General features: G+C 44.7%; 1 protein-coding gene and 1 long non-coding RNA gene across 8 annotated transcripts in view; one reads left to right on the forward strand and one right to left on the reverse strand.

The window, feature by feature from the left end:
- Nucleotides 1-11582, reverse strand: CRTAP (cartilage associated protein). Its single transcript, XM_077302848.1, has 7 exons — nucleotides 10913-11582; nucleotides 9939-10088; nucleotides 8710-8881; nucleotides 5145-5273; nucleotides 4374-4519; nucleotides 3933-4016; nucleotides 1-2437 (listed from the first exon to the last, which is right to left on the reverse strand). The coding sequence occupies exons 1-7, from the start codon at nucleotides 11420-11422 to the stop codon at nucleotides 2381-2383; spliced, it is 1248 nt and encodes a 415-aa protein (XP_077158963.1). The 5' UTR covers nucleotides 11423-11582; the 3' UTR covers nucleotides 1-2380.
- The window catches only part of LOC143820258 (uncharacterized), a 24204-nt gene continuing 13319 nt past the window's right edge, over nucleotides 6414-17298 (forward strand). For 5 of the 7 annotated variants that reach the window (XR_013225286.1, XR_013225287.1, XR_013225288.1 and 2 more), the window contains exons 1-2: nucleotides 6414-6924; nucleotides 15421-15543. This is a non-coding gene — a long non-coding RNA (uncharacterized LOC143820258). Of the gene's footprint in view, nucleotides 6925-11588; nucleotides 11703-15420; nucleotides 15544-17298 lie in introns of those variants that run through there. The other 2 variants (XR_013225282.1, XR_013225283.1) reach the window with 2 other exon arrangements.

Genomic DNA, 17298 nt, shown 5'->3' on the forward strand with positions numbered 1-17298 from the left:
TCTTTTTAAGGCACTTTATTATAACACTCAATGCCACTCATTCACAAAATATGGATCCGACCTCCCAGTAAACAAAAAGTGAAAATAAATGGGAAGCCAACCATATGTCACAGAACTCAGTCTCTAGACTGAAATGAAACCTGCAGAATATGGGTGAGATAAGAATACAATGGATAAAAATTAAGGGACAGGTACAGCACCATCTCTTCAACAGCCACACACCCAGAACATGAACATCTCAGACCAAAATGGGATAAACTTGGACCAATTTCCATGGCTCTTTCCCTGCAGATCAAATTGCACCATGAACCTTAACAGCAGAGACTATTCTGCAAGAAACAGTTTTGCATTGAAGTAGCAGCTAGAGCTGCCAGCTTAGTCTGGCAAAGTTCTTATTTATGTGCTGAGCAGAAATTCAATAGATAAAGCTTGTCTTATTGCTTTATTTGCATCAGAAAAGGCTCTACCTGATGAATTTTCAACCTACAAAAGGTAATGACAATTTTAGCAGCTGCCAATGCACATAAAATAAATATTGACTTCCTGATACAAGGACATTAACTTGACATGAACTTCCACTGGTATAAGGAAATGATAACTATAATTTAGATATCTGTACATAAAAGTTATAAGACTTTGCTGCGTAGCATGTCAAGGAACCTAAAGCCTTTCCAAACTACAGTTGCTGTTCTTTTAAAAGTATTTTTTGAAGCAAGTTAATAGACAATGTCACGTTTTACAAAGAAAGAATCTATAAATTAATGAAACTTTGAAGTTTTTAAAAGTAGTTTTCAATGTGCAGATTTCAGGAAATTAGAACATAAAAGGGCATCTAAGGCACTAATCATTTGAACTAGGATTGCAACAGGAAAAATGGGAATGAAGCAAAAGCAGCAGTAAAAATCTCATATGTTGCTTAAAGTGCTTCCAGTTTCTCATGGCATTAGTATGCACATGTGAAAAACAGAAAGGGTTTTTAGATTGATGCCTCAGGAGGTCTTTCCTGTGCTTTATAGTGCATGTCTCATTTCTGCCTAGGGTTCCTTTTTAGCGGACAGCCCATTCAACTACAAATAGCTGGAAGGCTTGCTAATTGGCCATGCAAATGACAGGCCTGCTCTTGGGCTTTCTGAGCTGCAAGAGCCAGCAAGTTTGCATTCAGTTATCAAGAAAATTGCCACAGGCATATACCTGGCTTGTTGCTAGGCTCATGGGTATTTCTTTCTCCTTTTTGCTTCCTGCTGCAAAGAATTCCAGACACTATCTCTAGCTACCCATGATGCACAACTGCAATGGCACGGTTAACCAGAATTGTGAAAAGAAATGCATGCTAGCACTCAGTAGCAATTCAGTGATGTCTGAATGCAATTCAAATGAAGATTTTCACAAAACGGGGATAAATGTTATTCCCAAATTATGTCTGTGGCAAGGGCTGGTGAAAAGGCTGGTAATCCCAGGCTCCGATTTTAGTAAGGAAAGACCAGTTACAAAGTTTTCCTGTAGTGAAATGGTATCTGATCACATTCTTCTTTTTTAAAGGCACAAGTAGTGTTAATATAGCCCCTATAAATATAAAAACAAACCTCTGCCTATGAAGGTACATCTATTTCAAAGTCTGGAGTCATTTGAAAGTCATCACATAGTAAGGTAGTGCATACTACAAAAATGACGTGTGCAGTTACTCTTAGGTTGTCAGCTGACCAGAGAAAAACTGATTTGGCCTGCTCTTGTTCTTGAAATATTAAATTGGCCAATACAGATCACAAAGCAAACCGTTTCACATCATGGAGATCAGCATGACAACCTGCTATTATCTGCAAATCAAGTTCCCATTGAAGACCAGGGTCATTGGTCAACCTAGTGTGAAACAGAAGCCAATCTCGTAAAAACTGCCTGGACGTTTAATACAAATAAAGTAAATTGGTTTACTGACATTCTTTAGATCAGTGGTCCCCAACCTTTTTATCACCAGGGACCGGACAATGCTTGATAATTTTACTGATGCCCGGGGGGACCTTCTTTTCCTTGATTATACTCTATTGGGAAACAAAATGAACAAACATTTGTGCTTGACTTAAGCCATGACATAGTTGCCGAGCTGAATGAATGCAATGAAGCTTGGTGTGTTCAAAAATTTTGACACGGGATTTAAAATGCTGCTGTCAGGAACAAGGAAGCTCCAAGTGAAACAGGTTATGAAAAATAAACTGCTTGATGTGGTACAGTGAAGAAGTCGCAGGATGGTCCAGATGACGAACAAGCAGGAATCGTAAAGATCTGAGGTATTTCTAACACCTGACCTTCAAGTGCTGACTGGGGATGTGAAGGAGCAATGGTGTAATTCATTTCTTTAAAAAACTTTTTTAAAGTCTGTTAAGAATCACTGCATTCCACTGTCTAGTTCCAGAAGTTCATCAAGATATTCTAGTACTTCACCCTAGGAAAGAGTACAAGTGAAAAAAATTAATTCTGCACGGTGTACCCTGAAGAAAAAAAGGGTCATTTTTTAAATAATAAAACTCAGAAGTATCTGGTGGAGCTGGAAGTCCAGTGACCAGAGACACTGGTGAGTAGAGACAGCGCTTTTATGGCAGTGAGCTTATGAATGAAGTGCCCTTACTCTTGCTGCTCACCTGGCACCTATGCTACACTTTTTAATGTGCCAGGCCAAAGCATTTGACTTTACTAGGTTCTGATGTTAACACAATCTGCTTTTCGCCTGAGAACTATAATAAGGATCGTTCAGCTTATCAGATGTTTTATGCTAATTTTAATGAGGAAGCATAGACATGTTTGAAAGAAATAAAATGGCCCCTAGTTTCTGGCAAGAAGGTATACATAGGTAGGCCCACCGCACGACTTGCCAGTCAGCCCATGGGGGCAAAGGTCAGTAATGTGAAACGTCTTCCAGTTTCACAGGCTAAAAAGAGCTGTGTTGGAAACAGCACGGTTGGAGACAGACTGACGGCTGCTGCAGCAGGCAGTTCCGTAGATCTGCTGCTGAAAGCGGCTGCTGAGCCCAACTCGAATTGAACACTAAGCCGTTAGCGACTATCTGTATTACCGGGTAGTGAAGACTGATGGAGATGAAAGTAGATTGAAATGGTTGTTTTTCTTCTCTCCCCAAAGGCTTTTCAGAAATTTTTGTAAAACTCTGGCTACAGGAATTTATTAACGGTAACTGTTTTGCTTTTAGCTTCCTTGGAATCCTAAAGTTGCCACATCAATAAACAGAAACATTGCCAAATATTATTTACCTTTCCGGTAACTAGGCAAGTTTGTCTTTACAGAAATGGCCTTCAAGGCACTGCAGACTTTGGCATACATAAATATTTGTGGAAGGAGCGATTACAGCAAAAATAATGAAATCTTTTCAAATAGGAAAAATAAATCTTCACATTCATCTTCAGCAATTTTGATTTTCATCTCCCTCCTCCCTTAATGAAAAAAATTAAGGATTTTGCAACAAGTTAACTTAAGCTTAGATATGCTGTCTTGTTTTCTGACTTGTTTCTGTCTATTTAACAGCAGTCTTGTGGTGGAAAGTATGGTTGATTTATGGTGACCCCTCATGGGTTTTCAAGGCAAGAGATGTTCAGAGGGGGTTTACCACTGCCTGCCTCTGTGTGGTGACTGCCTCTTTGTAGTGACCCTGCTATTACTTGGTGGTCTTCCATCCAAATACTAACCAGAGCAACCATTCTTAGCTTCTGGGATAACAGAGTCTGACAAAAATTTAAAAGATGGGAAGAGCACATGAAAAGTTTAACTTGTTCAGTTCTGCATGTCAGATTGCATGGAAGTAGGATCACTGGGGGGGGGGGAGATTTGGAAATCCTCTTAAAAGATTGCATAACGGCATTTTAATTTTTTTAAAGACCATTTATTTTTTTAAAGCCAGTAGCGCTTCTTTTTTTAATATACTTACTTACCTCATCATCATCCATCACGTATTCTTTAGCAAATTCATACATTTCCTTTTGGAGCGTTGTTACGTTGTGATACTGAACTGCTTCCTAGAAAGACAATCGGAAAGCTCTGGGTCAGATTAGGAAGATAATGCTGCCTTAAACTTCATAGTTTGCTTGGCTTCCTACTTGCATGAGAAAGATGTGATCTACTGCAGGGGTAGTCAACTTGTCGTTCTCCAGATGTCCATGGACTACAATTCCCACGAGCCCCTGCCAGCAAATGCTGACAGGGGCTCGTGGGAATTGTAGTCCATGGACATCTGGAGAACCACAGGTTGACTACCCCTGATCAACTGGCCCTGGATCCCTCCCCATAAGGCTGCAGGGCTGAGTGTTTGTGCTTCCTGTGGGACAGCATTCTCTTGTGGGTACAGACTGCACTAATCCATCCATTTCACTTACAGGTCTAGGCTGGAAGTCTTCCTCTGTCAGGCCCCATTTGTCTTTATGATACTGGTAGTAGACTAGATTCTGTTTCATCACTTCATCTTTTTGATCAAAGAGCATATAACTAGCGACACATGGTGCTGCGTTCTTCACATCGTTCACTGAATTAATACAAAATAGAACAAAAGTCAGCTTCTCAAGGGAATGTTAACGAGCAGCTATTATTTTAACAGTTTGAGTACAGATGTCAAGCTAGGGATGCATATGTGTGTTGCATATTTCAAGTACCTGTGTGCATATTTCTAAATTCTAACAGGTTTTTATACACAGGCCTCAAAAGCTTTCTTTCCCACCTCCCGTATTGTGGTAATACCAACAAATATATTTTTGCAAGTCAATGGGTGGAATCCCAATTATACTTCCCTGCCTCCCCCTGCTAACCACAAAATGCTGCTCCCTGGAGATAGGGGACCTCAGGGAATGACACAAAGGGGTCTACAGTGGGAAATCAGTGGAAACTTAGACTGGATCTAAGCCAATATTAGTATCTGCATGGATATCATCTCAAAGAAGACTGATAACCATTTTAAGCTTTCTGTGTATCAATTAAGAGATCTACTAAATGTATCATCTTGCTGTTGTAGGCTAAGAGGCAGAACTAGGAATTTTTTTGCTAGAGAACTGCTACATTTTATATGTGCTCAACATAGATCAAACATATATTAGAAAACTGTTTTAGAAAGTTAATAATAATCCTTCACTTTTGAGGCAATGCCCTTTACTTACACTTGTAATAGGCAAACTGCAAGTAGTGGTACATGGTTGCCACAAATTTCTCCACCATGTAGCCTCCTATAACAGGTGTCAGATCAATTTCACACCTCAATTTGCATTCCAGAGCTTGGATATAATGATCTAAAAAAAAAAAAAGCAAAAACCCGAACACGTTCTGGGCATTAGACAGCGATATCTGTAATTCATACTACTGACCAGAATTTCTGCTTGGTATAAACCAATATCGAGAATTTCCAGCTTGTTTGGCTCTTGTAAGATTAAAGTTAAGGAGACATTCATGATAACAATAAAACATGTACTAAAAGAACTTGCAGATGTAATCTCTGAACCTCTGTCCATTCTTTTTGACACTTCTTGGAGAACAGGTGAGGTGCCAGATGATTGGAGGTGGGCAAATGTTGTCCCCATCTTCAAGAAATGGAAAAAGGAGGATCTGGGTAACTATTGACCCATCAGCTTGACAAAATTTTGGAACAAATCATCAGACACTCGGTCCTTGTGCAGCTGGAACTGAGAGCTGCGATTTCTAAGATTCAGCATGGGTTTGCAGGTTAGATTGGATGACCGATAGGGCTGTGTGTGTCCTGCATAATGCAGGGGGTTAGACTAGTTGACCCATGACAACCCTTCCAACTCTATGATTCTATGACATTTCAGTCATCCCAGTAAAATTCCTCTTGACTGTAGTGCCATCTATAGGTAGCAAATGTCAAATATTTCTTAGATGCAAATGTTATCTATGTGCTATTAGCCCTCTGTCAGGAACCAAGAGGTTAAGACCCCACAGAATCACTCCACAGACATCACTTTCAGGCTTCAGGCTGAAGCTTTAAATAAAAGTCTTTATTGGAAGAATTCAGGATCTACACATCACATATGCTCGCAGACAGGAATCTTGATAGAGATGCTGAAGAAGGGACTTACATGAAATATACACCTGGACTGTGGGAAAAGGGCAAGGGATTGGCTTTAGGTGGGAATCGGGCATTCACACAGGAAACAAACAACCGTACAGGATGCTGTCACACAGGGCAGGAACCAGAGGTTTGTGACACCATCCAAGGTCCCAACTGTGGATAGCTAAATCTGTGGATCAGGGCTAAACTGATTTTTCACCAAAAGTGGGGGGATTCCCCCCATTTGAAGAAAAATCTGAAATGTCCCCAAAATACACAGAGGGGAGGTTAGTGTCCTGGAACCTGATAATAAAGATATCAGAAACTGACTCTTGAAAAGCTTATATTCAGAAAATCTTATAGAATCATAGAGTTGGAAGGGGTTATCTAGTCCAACCTTTTGGGTAGATTGTTGGTATCTTAGTTGCCACTGATCTTGTTTCAAACAGTTCAACTGCAGACCAACTCGGCTACCTCTGAAACTGGAGAATGCAAGACAGATGGAGTGTTTACAAGGAATTATTGTGCCTAAAGATAATGGTTACTGTGATGGACAGATGAGGTTCTGCTTCTCCCTAAGAGCAACCAATAAGAACTAACGGAATGTTCGGAAGCGATAGCTGGAAAACAGCAGTTAAGATAGTCGTTGGGAGTTGGAGACCGAAAAGAAGACGTCTGATTGGGTGAAGCTGAGGGAAAGATCAGCTCATTAGTTACAACTTGATCTTTATTGGAGATGCCAGGGATTAGACCTGGGACCATCAAGCAGATGCACAACCACTGAGACATGGTCCCCCCTTATCAAATCCTGGAGGCTAGGCAGAGCTAGCCCTGGTTACTACTTGTTTGAAAGACCACCGGGTTGCTACGCAGAGGTAAGCAAAGGCAAACTAAAGGTAAAGGTAAAGGTATCCCCTGTGCAAGCACCAGGTCATGTGTGACCCTTGGGGTGACGCCCTCTAGCGTTTTCATGGCAGACTCAATACGGGGTGGTTTGCCAGTGCCTTCCCCAGTCATTACCGTTTACCCCCCAGCAAGCTGGGTACTCATTTTACCAACCTCGGAAGGATGGAAGGCTGAGTCAACCTTGAGCCGGCTGCTGGGATTGAACTCCCAGCCTCATGGGCAGACAGCTTCAGACAGCATTTCTGCTGCCTTAACACCCTGCGCCACAAGAGGCTCTTAATGGCAAACTAGCTCGCTTCATCTCTCGCCCTGTGACTGGAGTACAATTTTCACCCCCACCTGGTTTGTCAATGGCTATTCGCTGTGACAATAGTGGAATGGAAGCTCCAGCCTCTGAGTGTCAGATATTTTATTTATTCTTTGATTTATATACCGCCGTTCTCAAAGACTCGTGGCGGTTTACAATAAAACAGTAAAAACGCAAAACCCTTAAAATCCCCAACACATTAAACACATTAAAAGGTGGTAATTTGTTGGAGTTAACTCTCCATCTCCTCCCCCCCACCCTGTCCAGCTAGCAGTCTGGACCTCTTTCCTTAGATGCTGGAAGCAGTTTACAGATAAGGTCTACTGGCAACTGGTCAAGCTTACAGACTTCCCTGTGGCATCTGGCTGGAGAGGGGTGGACATGTTGTTGTTATGTGCGAAGTCGTGTCCATCCCATCGCGACCCCATGGACAATGATCCTCCAGGCCTTCCTGTCCTCTACCATTCCCCGGAGTTCATTTAAGTTCGCACCGACTGCTTCAGTGACTACATCCAGCCACCTCATTCTCTGTCGGCCCCTTCTTCTTTTGCCCTCAATCGCTCCCAGCATTAGGCTCTTCTCCAGGGAGTCCTTCCTTCTCATCAGGTCGCCAAAGTATTTGAGTTTCATCTTCAGGATCTGGCCTTCTAAGGAACAGGCAGGGCTGATCTCCTCTAGGACTGACCGGTTTGTTCGCCTTGCAGTCCAAGGGACTCGCAAGAGTCTTCTCCAGCACCAGAGTTCAAAAGCCTCAATTCTTTGATGCTCGGCCTTCCTTATGATCCAAGTTTCACAGCCATACATTGCAACTGGGAAGACCATAGGGGTGGACTATGTGGAATATTAATCAAATCTAGCAGGGCTACTCTTACATCCACATTTAAACTCTAAAACACATGCTTTCTGCAGAACCAAACTATTTAGGCAGCCCACATGTGTAATAGGGTTGCATTGTTCAAAATAGTTTTACAACTTTGCTTGGATAAATGGTTAAGAACTGTGGTCTATGCTGCTATATATAGCTCATTGTAAGCAGGATCCTATTTATGCAATTTCTGTACCACTTGAATACTTATTCTGTGCTTCAGTCCTTTCTGGTGCTTCTAAAATCCAAATGCATTGGTCACTGAACATCCCATTTTTGTGGTCATACTGGATCACTATGCGTGATCTGCCTTGAATCTCTATGAGAAAGGCAGACCATACATTTTAAAAAAAGAAAATCATCTTTTAATATCTTACCTCCTCTTACATGATGTAGGGGTGGTTTGGTTTGGACCAGTATTGATACATGCAGCCTCTAGCACCACCAAGTGTACTGCAAGCACTTACATGCCTTCCCTGCCTGCATCTCAACATCATCAACCAGGAGTGTTTTAGGAATAAAGAAACCTTCTAGACTCTTCTCCACACAACCAAAAAATGTTTTAAGGAAAGAACTGCTCACCTGCTATGGACAGGTAGAACTCTTTAAAATCTGTGATCTCCCGTGAGACTTCACAGGTAGCTAAGCAGTCATCAAAGGCTTTGAAGAATTCTGGAAGTGCCAGCTCCATATCTGTGATGGAAGTCCTCCAGTTTTCTCCATTGTATGCCCTCACTGCCCTGATAAAGAGTGTCTGAGGAAACCAAAAGAAATCATACGTCATCGGCTGAGCAGAATGAATGGACTCACTGAAGACTGTCCTGCTGGACAAATTTACAGCACAGAAGCCATTTTGATGCAAGAAAGGGTATGAATTCAGGGTGTGACAGACATGTCCATTTTAGCACCTATCTGTGCAGCAGGAAGCTAGTGTTGCTTCCAGCTTTCTGTAAGTGCAACAAAATAGGCACATCGAATTCATAATATGTGTGATAATATTGCCACAAAGATTCACACGCGGAAGTGATTTCTTTAGAAGAAATTTCATCTTATGTGAAATATCCCTCATATCAGTTTCCCTCTTTTTTCCAATCACTTCAACACCTCAGTACCATAATGCAGGGGAAAAAAACAGATAAATGAAGCATAACTAATGAAGAATCCAATACAGACAGCTGAATAGCATTCAAAACTAAAGAGACCTTGCATTCCTTTGTCTCAAAGTTAAAATAGTCTGTTACACAAAACACTGAAGTTATTTGAGGTTCCTCAGTCCTGCTTGCTTTTGTGCGCACTGAAGCTGAAAAGTTACACATGAACATCTAGAGAACTAACCCATCAAGCCAGATAGCTGGAAACAAACGACATTTGAAAATATGCTTTGTAAGATAGGCAGTTCTATTCTTAGTTATGTCAACTGGAAAAAATAACCCTAAAAACTTTATTTCAAGTAATCTTCACTGCATAGACCTGAACAGGATTCTGAGTAGACCTGCTTTAGGATGTCACTTGAATCTGTGCCATGCCAACACAGAAGAGATGCGCTGGAAATCAGACAGCAAACAGAAGCTGGTGAAGGGGGAGCTAGCTCAGTTAGGATGCTAGCCACAACAGCAAGATCAGGACCACTCCTTGCAGCAGAACTGAATGCAACAAGTCTTACAGCGCAATCCTAAAAAGACTTTTGGGGGAGTAAGCCCTATTCGGATAGGGCAGTAATGACAAGATGAAATAGAATGTATAAAAAACAGCTTCCATATTCTGTAGTTGGGGGTTACGGGATACAGTGCAAAGCAGGAAGGGAAACGTACCTCATATGATTTTGTTTCTAGATCTTTAATATAATCCTCGGCATCAGGCATGCTCTTATAGTACGCCATGTTCCTTTTCATCATCTCATCGTCAGGATGCTTCAGGAGAAATGTGTGTGCCGCTGCAATTGCCTTTGGAAAGTTATTTGCCTAGCCAAAAATGGATTAACAATACATCTTAGAAGGTCATTCATGTCTTCCACGCTTTCCCCTCCCTTTTACAGCACAGCCCTAATAACACCTTCTTCACTGAACACGGCTGAAGATATAGATTCAAGTGGATAGCCGTGTTGGTATAAAGAAGCACAACAAAATTTGTGTCCAATGGCACGTTCAAGACCAACAAAGATTAACCAAGAAGCTCATGCCTTGAATCAAGCTTGGTTGGTCTTAAAGGTGCCACTGGACTCAAATTTTGTACAGCTAAGGAGAATCCCGATAGGTTTGCTTAGGACTGATCTCTTTGCTCAAAGCATCAGCAGAATACAAGATAGACAGACCAAGTTTAGAATCATAGAGTTGGAAGGGGCCATACAGGCCATCTAGTCCAACCCCCTGCTCAACGCAGGATCAGCCCAAAGTATCTTAAAGCAAGTTTATTTTTAGGCTCTGCGTATCTCCAAGGAACCTCTTAAAGGAATGGGGTGAGGGTGGGAAGGAGGACAATGAGACAGCTCAGGAGAGTTGGGAGCCCTCGGTTCTGCCACGGAAGTTCACTGGGAGATCTTGGCCCCATCACTCTCCCTCAGCCTAACTGTCTGTGGTGAAAGTAACAGGGAGGAGGGACGAATGCTGTCCCAGTGGCACCTTAAAGACCAGCAGCACTTCTTCATAAGCCAGAGCTGACTTCCCCAGCGGCTCGGGCTCACGCTCGTGCCTGCACACTTCGCTCCCCGCGGAACTTGCGCCTTTGCTCTGCTGCTGCTAAGCCGGCGGCGGCGGCGAGGAAGGTCAAGCGGCGGGTGCGTCCCTACCTTGAAGTAGGCGTACTGCAGGAACTTGTAGGGCTCGCGGCGCTGGAATTCCTCGAGGACCTCCCGGCTGGGCTGGGACTGGCGGAAAGCCGGCAGCCCTTGCTTGCAGCGCTTGAGGCACTGCACTCGGCGCAGCAGGTCCCCGAAGTAGCGCAGCTCCGGGAAGCCCTGGAAGCGGCCGGGCGGCAGGCGCCCCTGCTCGACGGCGCCGGCTGCCGCCACCGCCGCCGCCGCCTCCTCCTCCTCCTCCATGCGGACGGTGCTGCAGTTGATGTGGCAGAAGGCCTCGCTGTCCCGCAGGAGACGGTGGAGCCGCAGGCTGACCTCCAAGTAGTTGACGCTCTCGGGCCAGTTCTCGCCGCTGTATTGGTCCAGGCCGTAGCGGTAGGCGGACTCCAAGGGCATCAGCTCGTCCCGCGGGTAGCTCCTGAAGCTGTAGCGCTCGTACTGAGCCCGCGCCCCGGCCAGGCTGAGGCAGAAGGCGGCCCACAGCAGCCGGCGGCCCCACATCCTCCCTGGCGCGGAGCGCGAGCGCACACCACGTCGCCAACAGGAAAAGGGGAAGGGCACAGATCCCCCGGCCGACGCGGAGGCCCTGGCGGGGACGCGCGAGGAGAGGCCGCCCCCTCGAGGCGGCGGGGGGCTGGCCCTGCTCGTCGAAGCCGCGCCTGGGAAACGGACGCGGGGGCGCGGCGGTGGGAGAGCGAGGTTCCTGCAGGAACTTCGGCTCCCGAGGCCCGGAACGCCCCGCGCGCCCCTGGGCTGGTCTTCCTCAAGTCCTCCGTTAAGGGTATAAACCGCACAGAAGGTTCGGGAGAAGGAGGGGAAAAGAGGCCGCCGGGGTGAAGTTCGGTACTGTGGCGGGGAAGGAAAGAGCGCGCCTTTTGTACCGCGCGTGTTGGTTCTAGCTTTTGCCACATAGTTGGGTTTTCAACCCCGTTTCCCAATGCTAAGTACACGTTGTATGATGCCTCGAAGAGTGCTGATAGAAAAGGGGGAAGTGCGCACATGTGCGCCCACATACGTACACACGACAATCGAGGGTCGGGATACAGGCATCTCCGTATTGAGTAATCATCGCGATACGGAACCCTGCCACACATGAGATGCTCGATAGGTCTGCAAATGGGAGCGAGAGTTCTCTACCCGTTTTGAAGAGCTGTGTTAGAAATTTGTTTTTAAAAAATCCTGAAATAATGAATTGAGGGATTTGAACTGTGGGATAATATGAGTGCCTAAATTTTAAGAATGGCCTCCAAGACCTCAGTGGCAATTTTGAAGGTGTCTAGCAAGCACAACAGTATTGCTGAGCCTTCTAATTCTTGGAATAAATTCGTGTGTGTTGGATAATGCTTTTTCAGTGCACTGTTGCAGAAGTTCTCAACCTTTTTGAGCCTGTGAGCACATTTGGTATTCTGGCATAATGTGGTGGGTATAGCCACAAAATGGCCACCTGCAATGGCTGCTGGCCTCAGGAAGTGGTGCCAGTCACAATATGGCTGCCTGCAGTGTTTGCTGGCCTCAGGAAGCAGTGCCAGTCACAATATGGCTGCTGGCCCCAGGGAGCAGTGCCAGTCATAAAATGGCCACCTGCAGTGGCTGCTGGCCCCAGGAAGCAGTGCCAGTCACAATATGGCTGCTGGCCCCAGGGAGCAATGCCAGTCATAAAATGGCCACCTGCAGTGGCTGCTGGCCCCAGGAAGCAGTGCCAGTCAAAATATGGCTGCTGGCCCCAGGGAGCAGTGCCAGTCATAAAATGGCCACCTGCAATGGCTGCTGGCCCCAGGACACCAACTTCGGGGCCCCCGACCTATACCATTCCAGGGGCCATTATGCACACAGTGGTTAATACACTTTCAAAGTATTTTACAAGTAGGTTTTCCTGTTCTGCACAGGAAAATCCAGCTGCAAAAGCGCACTGAAAGTACATTATCCTACATGTGCAGAATGAGCCCAGGATGTATCTGCCAGTTTCTGTTCCCCATAAAAAATAAATTAATTTTTATATATCAAGCAAGCAAGGTCTGGGGGCTCAACTGCCAACCTGCTAATTTTGTGTAGCAGAAGATAAAGGAACATTCAGTTGTGTGAACCCACATCTGCAGTCTGGCATGATAAATTTTGGGTTTCTTGCCTCAAAGCAAAAGGGTGACCTTGGGCTCATCACAGCACTGATAAAGCTATTCTGACCGGACAGTAATATCAGGGCTCTCTCAGCCTCACAGACTGTTGTGGGGAGAGTAAAGGGAAGGCGACTATAAGCCGCTTTGAGACTCTTTCGGGTAGAGAAGAACCAACTCTTCTTCTTCAGTAATATCGGGGCTCTCTCAGCCTCACCCACCTCCCAGGATGTCTGTTGTAGGGAGGGGAAAGGGAAGGCGACTGTAAGCCACTTTGAGACTTCTTCAGGTAGAGAAAAGCAGCATATAAGAACCAACTCTTCTTCACAGAGACTAGAGAGACAGCATTATCTTGTGATTAGATGAAGACCCTTAAGGAGGCTGGGTTCACATTCTCTTGCTGCCATGAATGACCCTGGACCATGTACTGCCTCTCTGCCTGTGCCAAGGTTCCCCATTGTACCCATGGGCATCGGTACCTTCACTGACTCTTGATGAACCACCAAGAATAGTTAGAAAATGGGGAGGGCTAGCAAGGCTTTTTTTTTTTAGTGGTGCCAGCCAGCACTACAGCAAAAGGAACTTCACTGTGTTCCAAAGGTGAGATAAGCTAGCTATTTGTGGCTGGCTCCACCTGCGGCAACAGCAATTTTATGGTTGTGCCGACCATGCTGTCAAAATTCCAGACATGCCCAAAGGCTCAGAAAGGCTGGGAATCCCAGTCTGTGTTATCTGATTGTAGATCAGCCATTCTCAACCTTTTTATGGCCATGGCCATTTTAGGATCTATTCTCAGATTCTAGCATCCCCCCCACCCCAAACCTGCTTACCACTTGTTCAAGGAAATAGGCTGATAAAGGCCTAAGCTAAGCATGAACTAACTATGTCTTACATTTATGCTAGATCTCTAGAACTGTGGTCCCCAACCCCCAGTCCCGGTTCGTGGAACAGTCGGTACCGGGCTGCGGCTCCTTCTCGTCCTCCTCCCTGGCTGCTGCCTCGGGGGCTGCCCTGCCACTCTGCCGCCGGCTCACCTTTGGTGCACTCTGGCGGCTGCCATGGCTGGGGCTCCCCCTCAGCGTGGCACTGCACAGCTGTTGCTGGCAGCGGCCCCCAGCAGGCGGCGGGAAGTCGGGTGCCGGTAGGAAAGCAAGTGGAAAAGGGGCTCAGGCGGCGGTGGTGACGGCGCTCGGCAAAAGTCTATCCCCCCCCTCCTGGGCCTCAGTAAAATTGTCAAGCGTTGACCAATCCCCGATGATAAAAAGGGTGGGGACCACTGCTCTAGAACATTCAACCAAGATAACCCTGTGTGTTCCTTTTTCCCCCTTGAAGGCATTAATTTAAGCATATGCAGAGGAGTGGATTACATTATTTCTTTTTCTTTCTCTTGATGAAGTTTAGACTGTCTAGCAATTAATGGCATCATACACGACAAAAAGGGTATGTCCCTTTTCACATTTTCCTGGCTGTGACCCCTCAAATGTGACCCCCCCTTCAAATGTGCCGTAGCCCCTTTGGGGGGGCAGTATGTCCCACTTTGAGAATTGCTGGTGTAAATAAAATCTGGTGAGCTATGGTACTCTTTGGGGGAGGAGTGAGATAAAAATCAGATTAATAAGCCAAGATATGTAGTTGGATCTCTCACAAGCTATTTTTGGATTCCCCAATGGGTATACTTTTTTCTTCACACAGTACGTTATGAACACCCTGCAGTCCAGCTCCTTGTTTCAAAAGCAGTTTGCTGTTAGGCTGTTTGAGAAACAGACTCCAAACTGAGAATGGAATTACGTGAATGTTTCTTTGGATCCTGGGCTCAGTAATGATATAATAGAATGATGCAAAAGCACAAGAGATGATTTGTTTGAACAAACAAAATAAGATTACTGAAATGGTAGCCTGTACTGTTAGATTGTTAGAAATGGGAGAGTAAATATCTGAAACAGTTGCATCAAACAATTTCATGTCTAGAATTGTCTAATAAGTTTGAGACTAGGAAAAATACAAGGTTAATAGAGTAGAAATGCAGTACAAAAATAAATATGACAAGCAGGCAATTTCAGAGAGGTTTCCACAGCCAGAATACAGGAAATTACACACACATTTATTTGATCCAGTATATCTAGATATAAACCTTATACAGCATGTAAACCTTATGTAGTATTTAGACATTTGCACAAGGATCCAAATGCTGTATTTAACTTTGCAAACTGCTTCAAAATTAATTTAGTACTTTAGTACTCTGCTTTCATTGCACAAGTTCTACTTCTTCAACAAGTTGTTCGCATAATCTGTTAAGTCCATACAATAATATTACACTTTCTTTAGTGAAGCAAACATGTATACACCAGACTGCTTTTTCACATCCTTTTATCTGTGTCTTTGATGTAGGGGGACAGAAGATGCAAGCCAATAGAACTGAAAACTGCAGCAACACAAGAAATACTCCAGTTCTCAAATTAACTGTAGAAATTCTCCCAGTGACATAGGAACTCAGGAGGAAAGGAATGTAAGGTGAATTGATGACACAAAAAAGTCTGTGAATATCTTTGGAATTCTGATATAGTCTGGTGGGTATAGCCACTGATTCATGAGACTGTCAGCCCTAAAATGGCTTCCACAAATTACCTCCAATCCCACCGTGCTTTATTGTGCTTTAGTGGTAGCTGCTGCCAAAGCAACATTGGGGGGAGGGGAACCTGCACAACCAGTCGCAACTTCAGTGGCCAGTTGGAAACTTTGCTGGACAAAGGCTCCATACGGCCCTACCCAGCTTCCAAAAACACTTGGTGGGCACCAGGACTGGGCCCCATGTTAGGGACCCCTACTCTATAGCAATTGATGGCAAATTACTGCTATAGTGTTTTAAAGTGCTTTAAGAATGCATTAACCAATGATCTGTGACATTAGCCTTGGAGGCAGCCAAGGCCAAAACTGCCATAGAAATGTCACCTAATGGTTCAAGACTTCATAGGAAAAGGACCAGAAGCAACTATCAGAATCTCACTAACCACACAGCCCGCACAAAATTAAATTTCTAGCCCCTTCTCTTGTGAAAATATGCCTTTCCCCTTATACACGTACAAACATTATAGCTAGTAATTCAGAGAACCTGGCATGCATACTGGTAATTGTGTCATTAGGATATTATAGTACTGCATTTTTTTAAGCCTCAGCCTTGAGGCAGGGGGATGAAACATCACCATAGGGACAGAGTAATGGAAAAATGATACCCATATGGGTTGGAAAATCTAAACCCCCCCGAACATCTATCCTTGCTTTACTGTGATCATTCCATACTCTTCAGAGCCAACCAGGCTTAAGAAAAATCACAGAAACGACAAGGTTCCTCTACGTCTGAGTATTTTTTTTCAAAGTTATCACATTTATGATACTTAAATTATTGATTTTTCTTACGGGGGGGGAGTTTTTACCAATGATTGATAATATATAGTAAATATTTGTCTTAAAATGTTCACAAATATACTTTTAGGACAATACTCGATTCAGCAAGGGATCCAAAAGAAATAGGTAAAACCCGGTTCCTCCGTCCCTTTTTCTATACATGCCCTAAAAAATGTGAAAAAATAGGACCAGCTCCTTAGCTTACGATGTTATAGATCTCTATTGAATTTCAGTAACCTTGCAAATATCCTCAGCTGCCCTGGAAAGCGCGTGATTAATGGCTACCTCCTCGAGACATCAGTTAAGACTTCTGTCTGCTATAATGGATCTGATGTCGAATGAGCCATTCCTCTTTGGCTGGAGAGGGGGGGGGGGGCAAGGTGAAATTTTTTTGCATAGGATATTCCCTGAATGGGGAGCTTGAAGTATTGAAGACAAGGGAGAAATAGCTCAGTGAGGGAACAAGCCTGGGTGCTTGGTGTTTCCCAGGGACACACATGTCCCTGAAGTTACGGCTGGGAATCAGCTGGGAAAAGACGCTGACCCAGTACTCCGAAGTGGAGACACGTGATTATTCTTGGGGAGGGGTACAGCATGCGGCAGAAAAGAGACAAAAGAGGCTACCCCAGGGTCTACAGCCATACCACCTTGAACGCACCCAATCTAGCCTAATCTCGGAAGTTAAGCAGGCTTAGTACTTGGATGGGATTCTGCACCAGAATACCGGGTGTTGTAGGCTTTTTCCCGTACCGGACTAGGCTGGGAAGCGGCCAGGGCACACTGGTTGACGTAGACTATTTACCCGCCGGGGCATGCCCCGGTGGTCACCGGCCCTCTCTTTTTCTCGTTCTTCCCTCCGGCCCG

The sequence above is a fragment of the Paroedura picta genome, chromosome 11 (assembly GCF_049243985.1).
Source record: "Paroedura picta isolate Pp20150507F chromosome 11, Ppicta_v3.0, whole genome shotgun sequence".
NCBI classification, from domain to species: Eukaryota; Metazoa; Chordata; class Lepidosauria; order Squamata; family Gekkonidae; genus Paroedura; species Paroedura picta.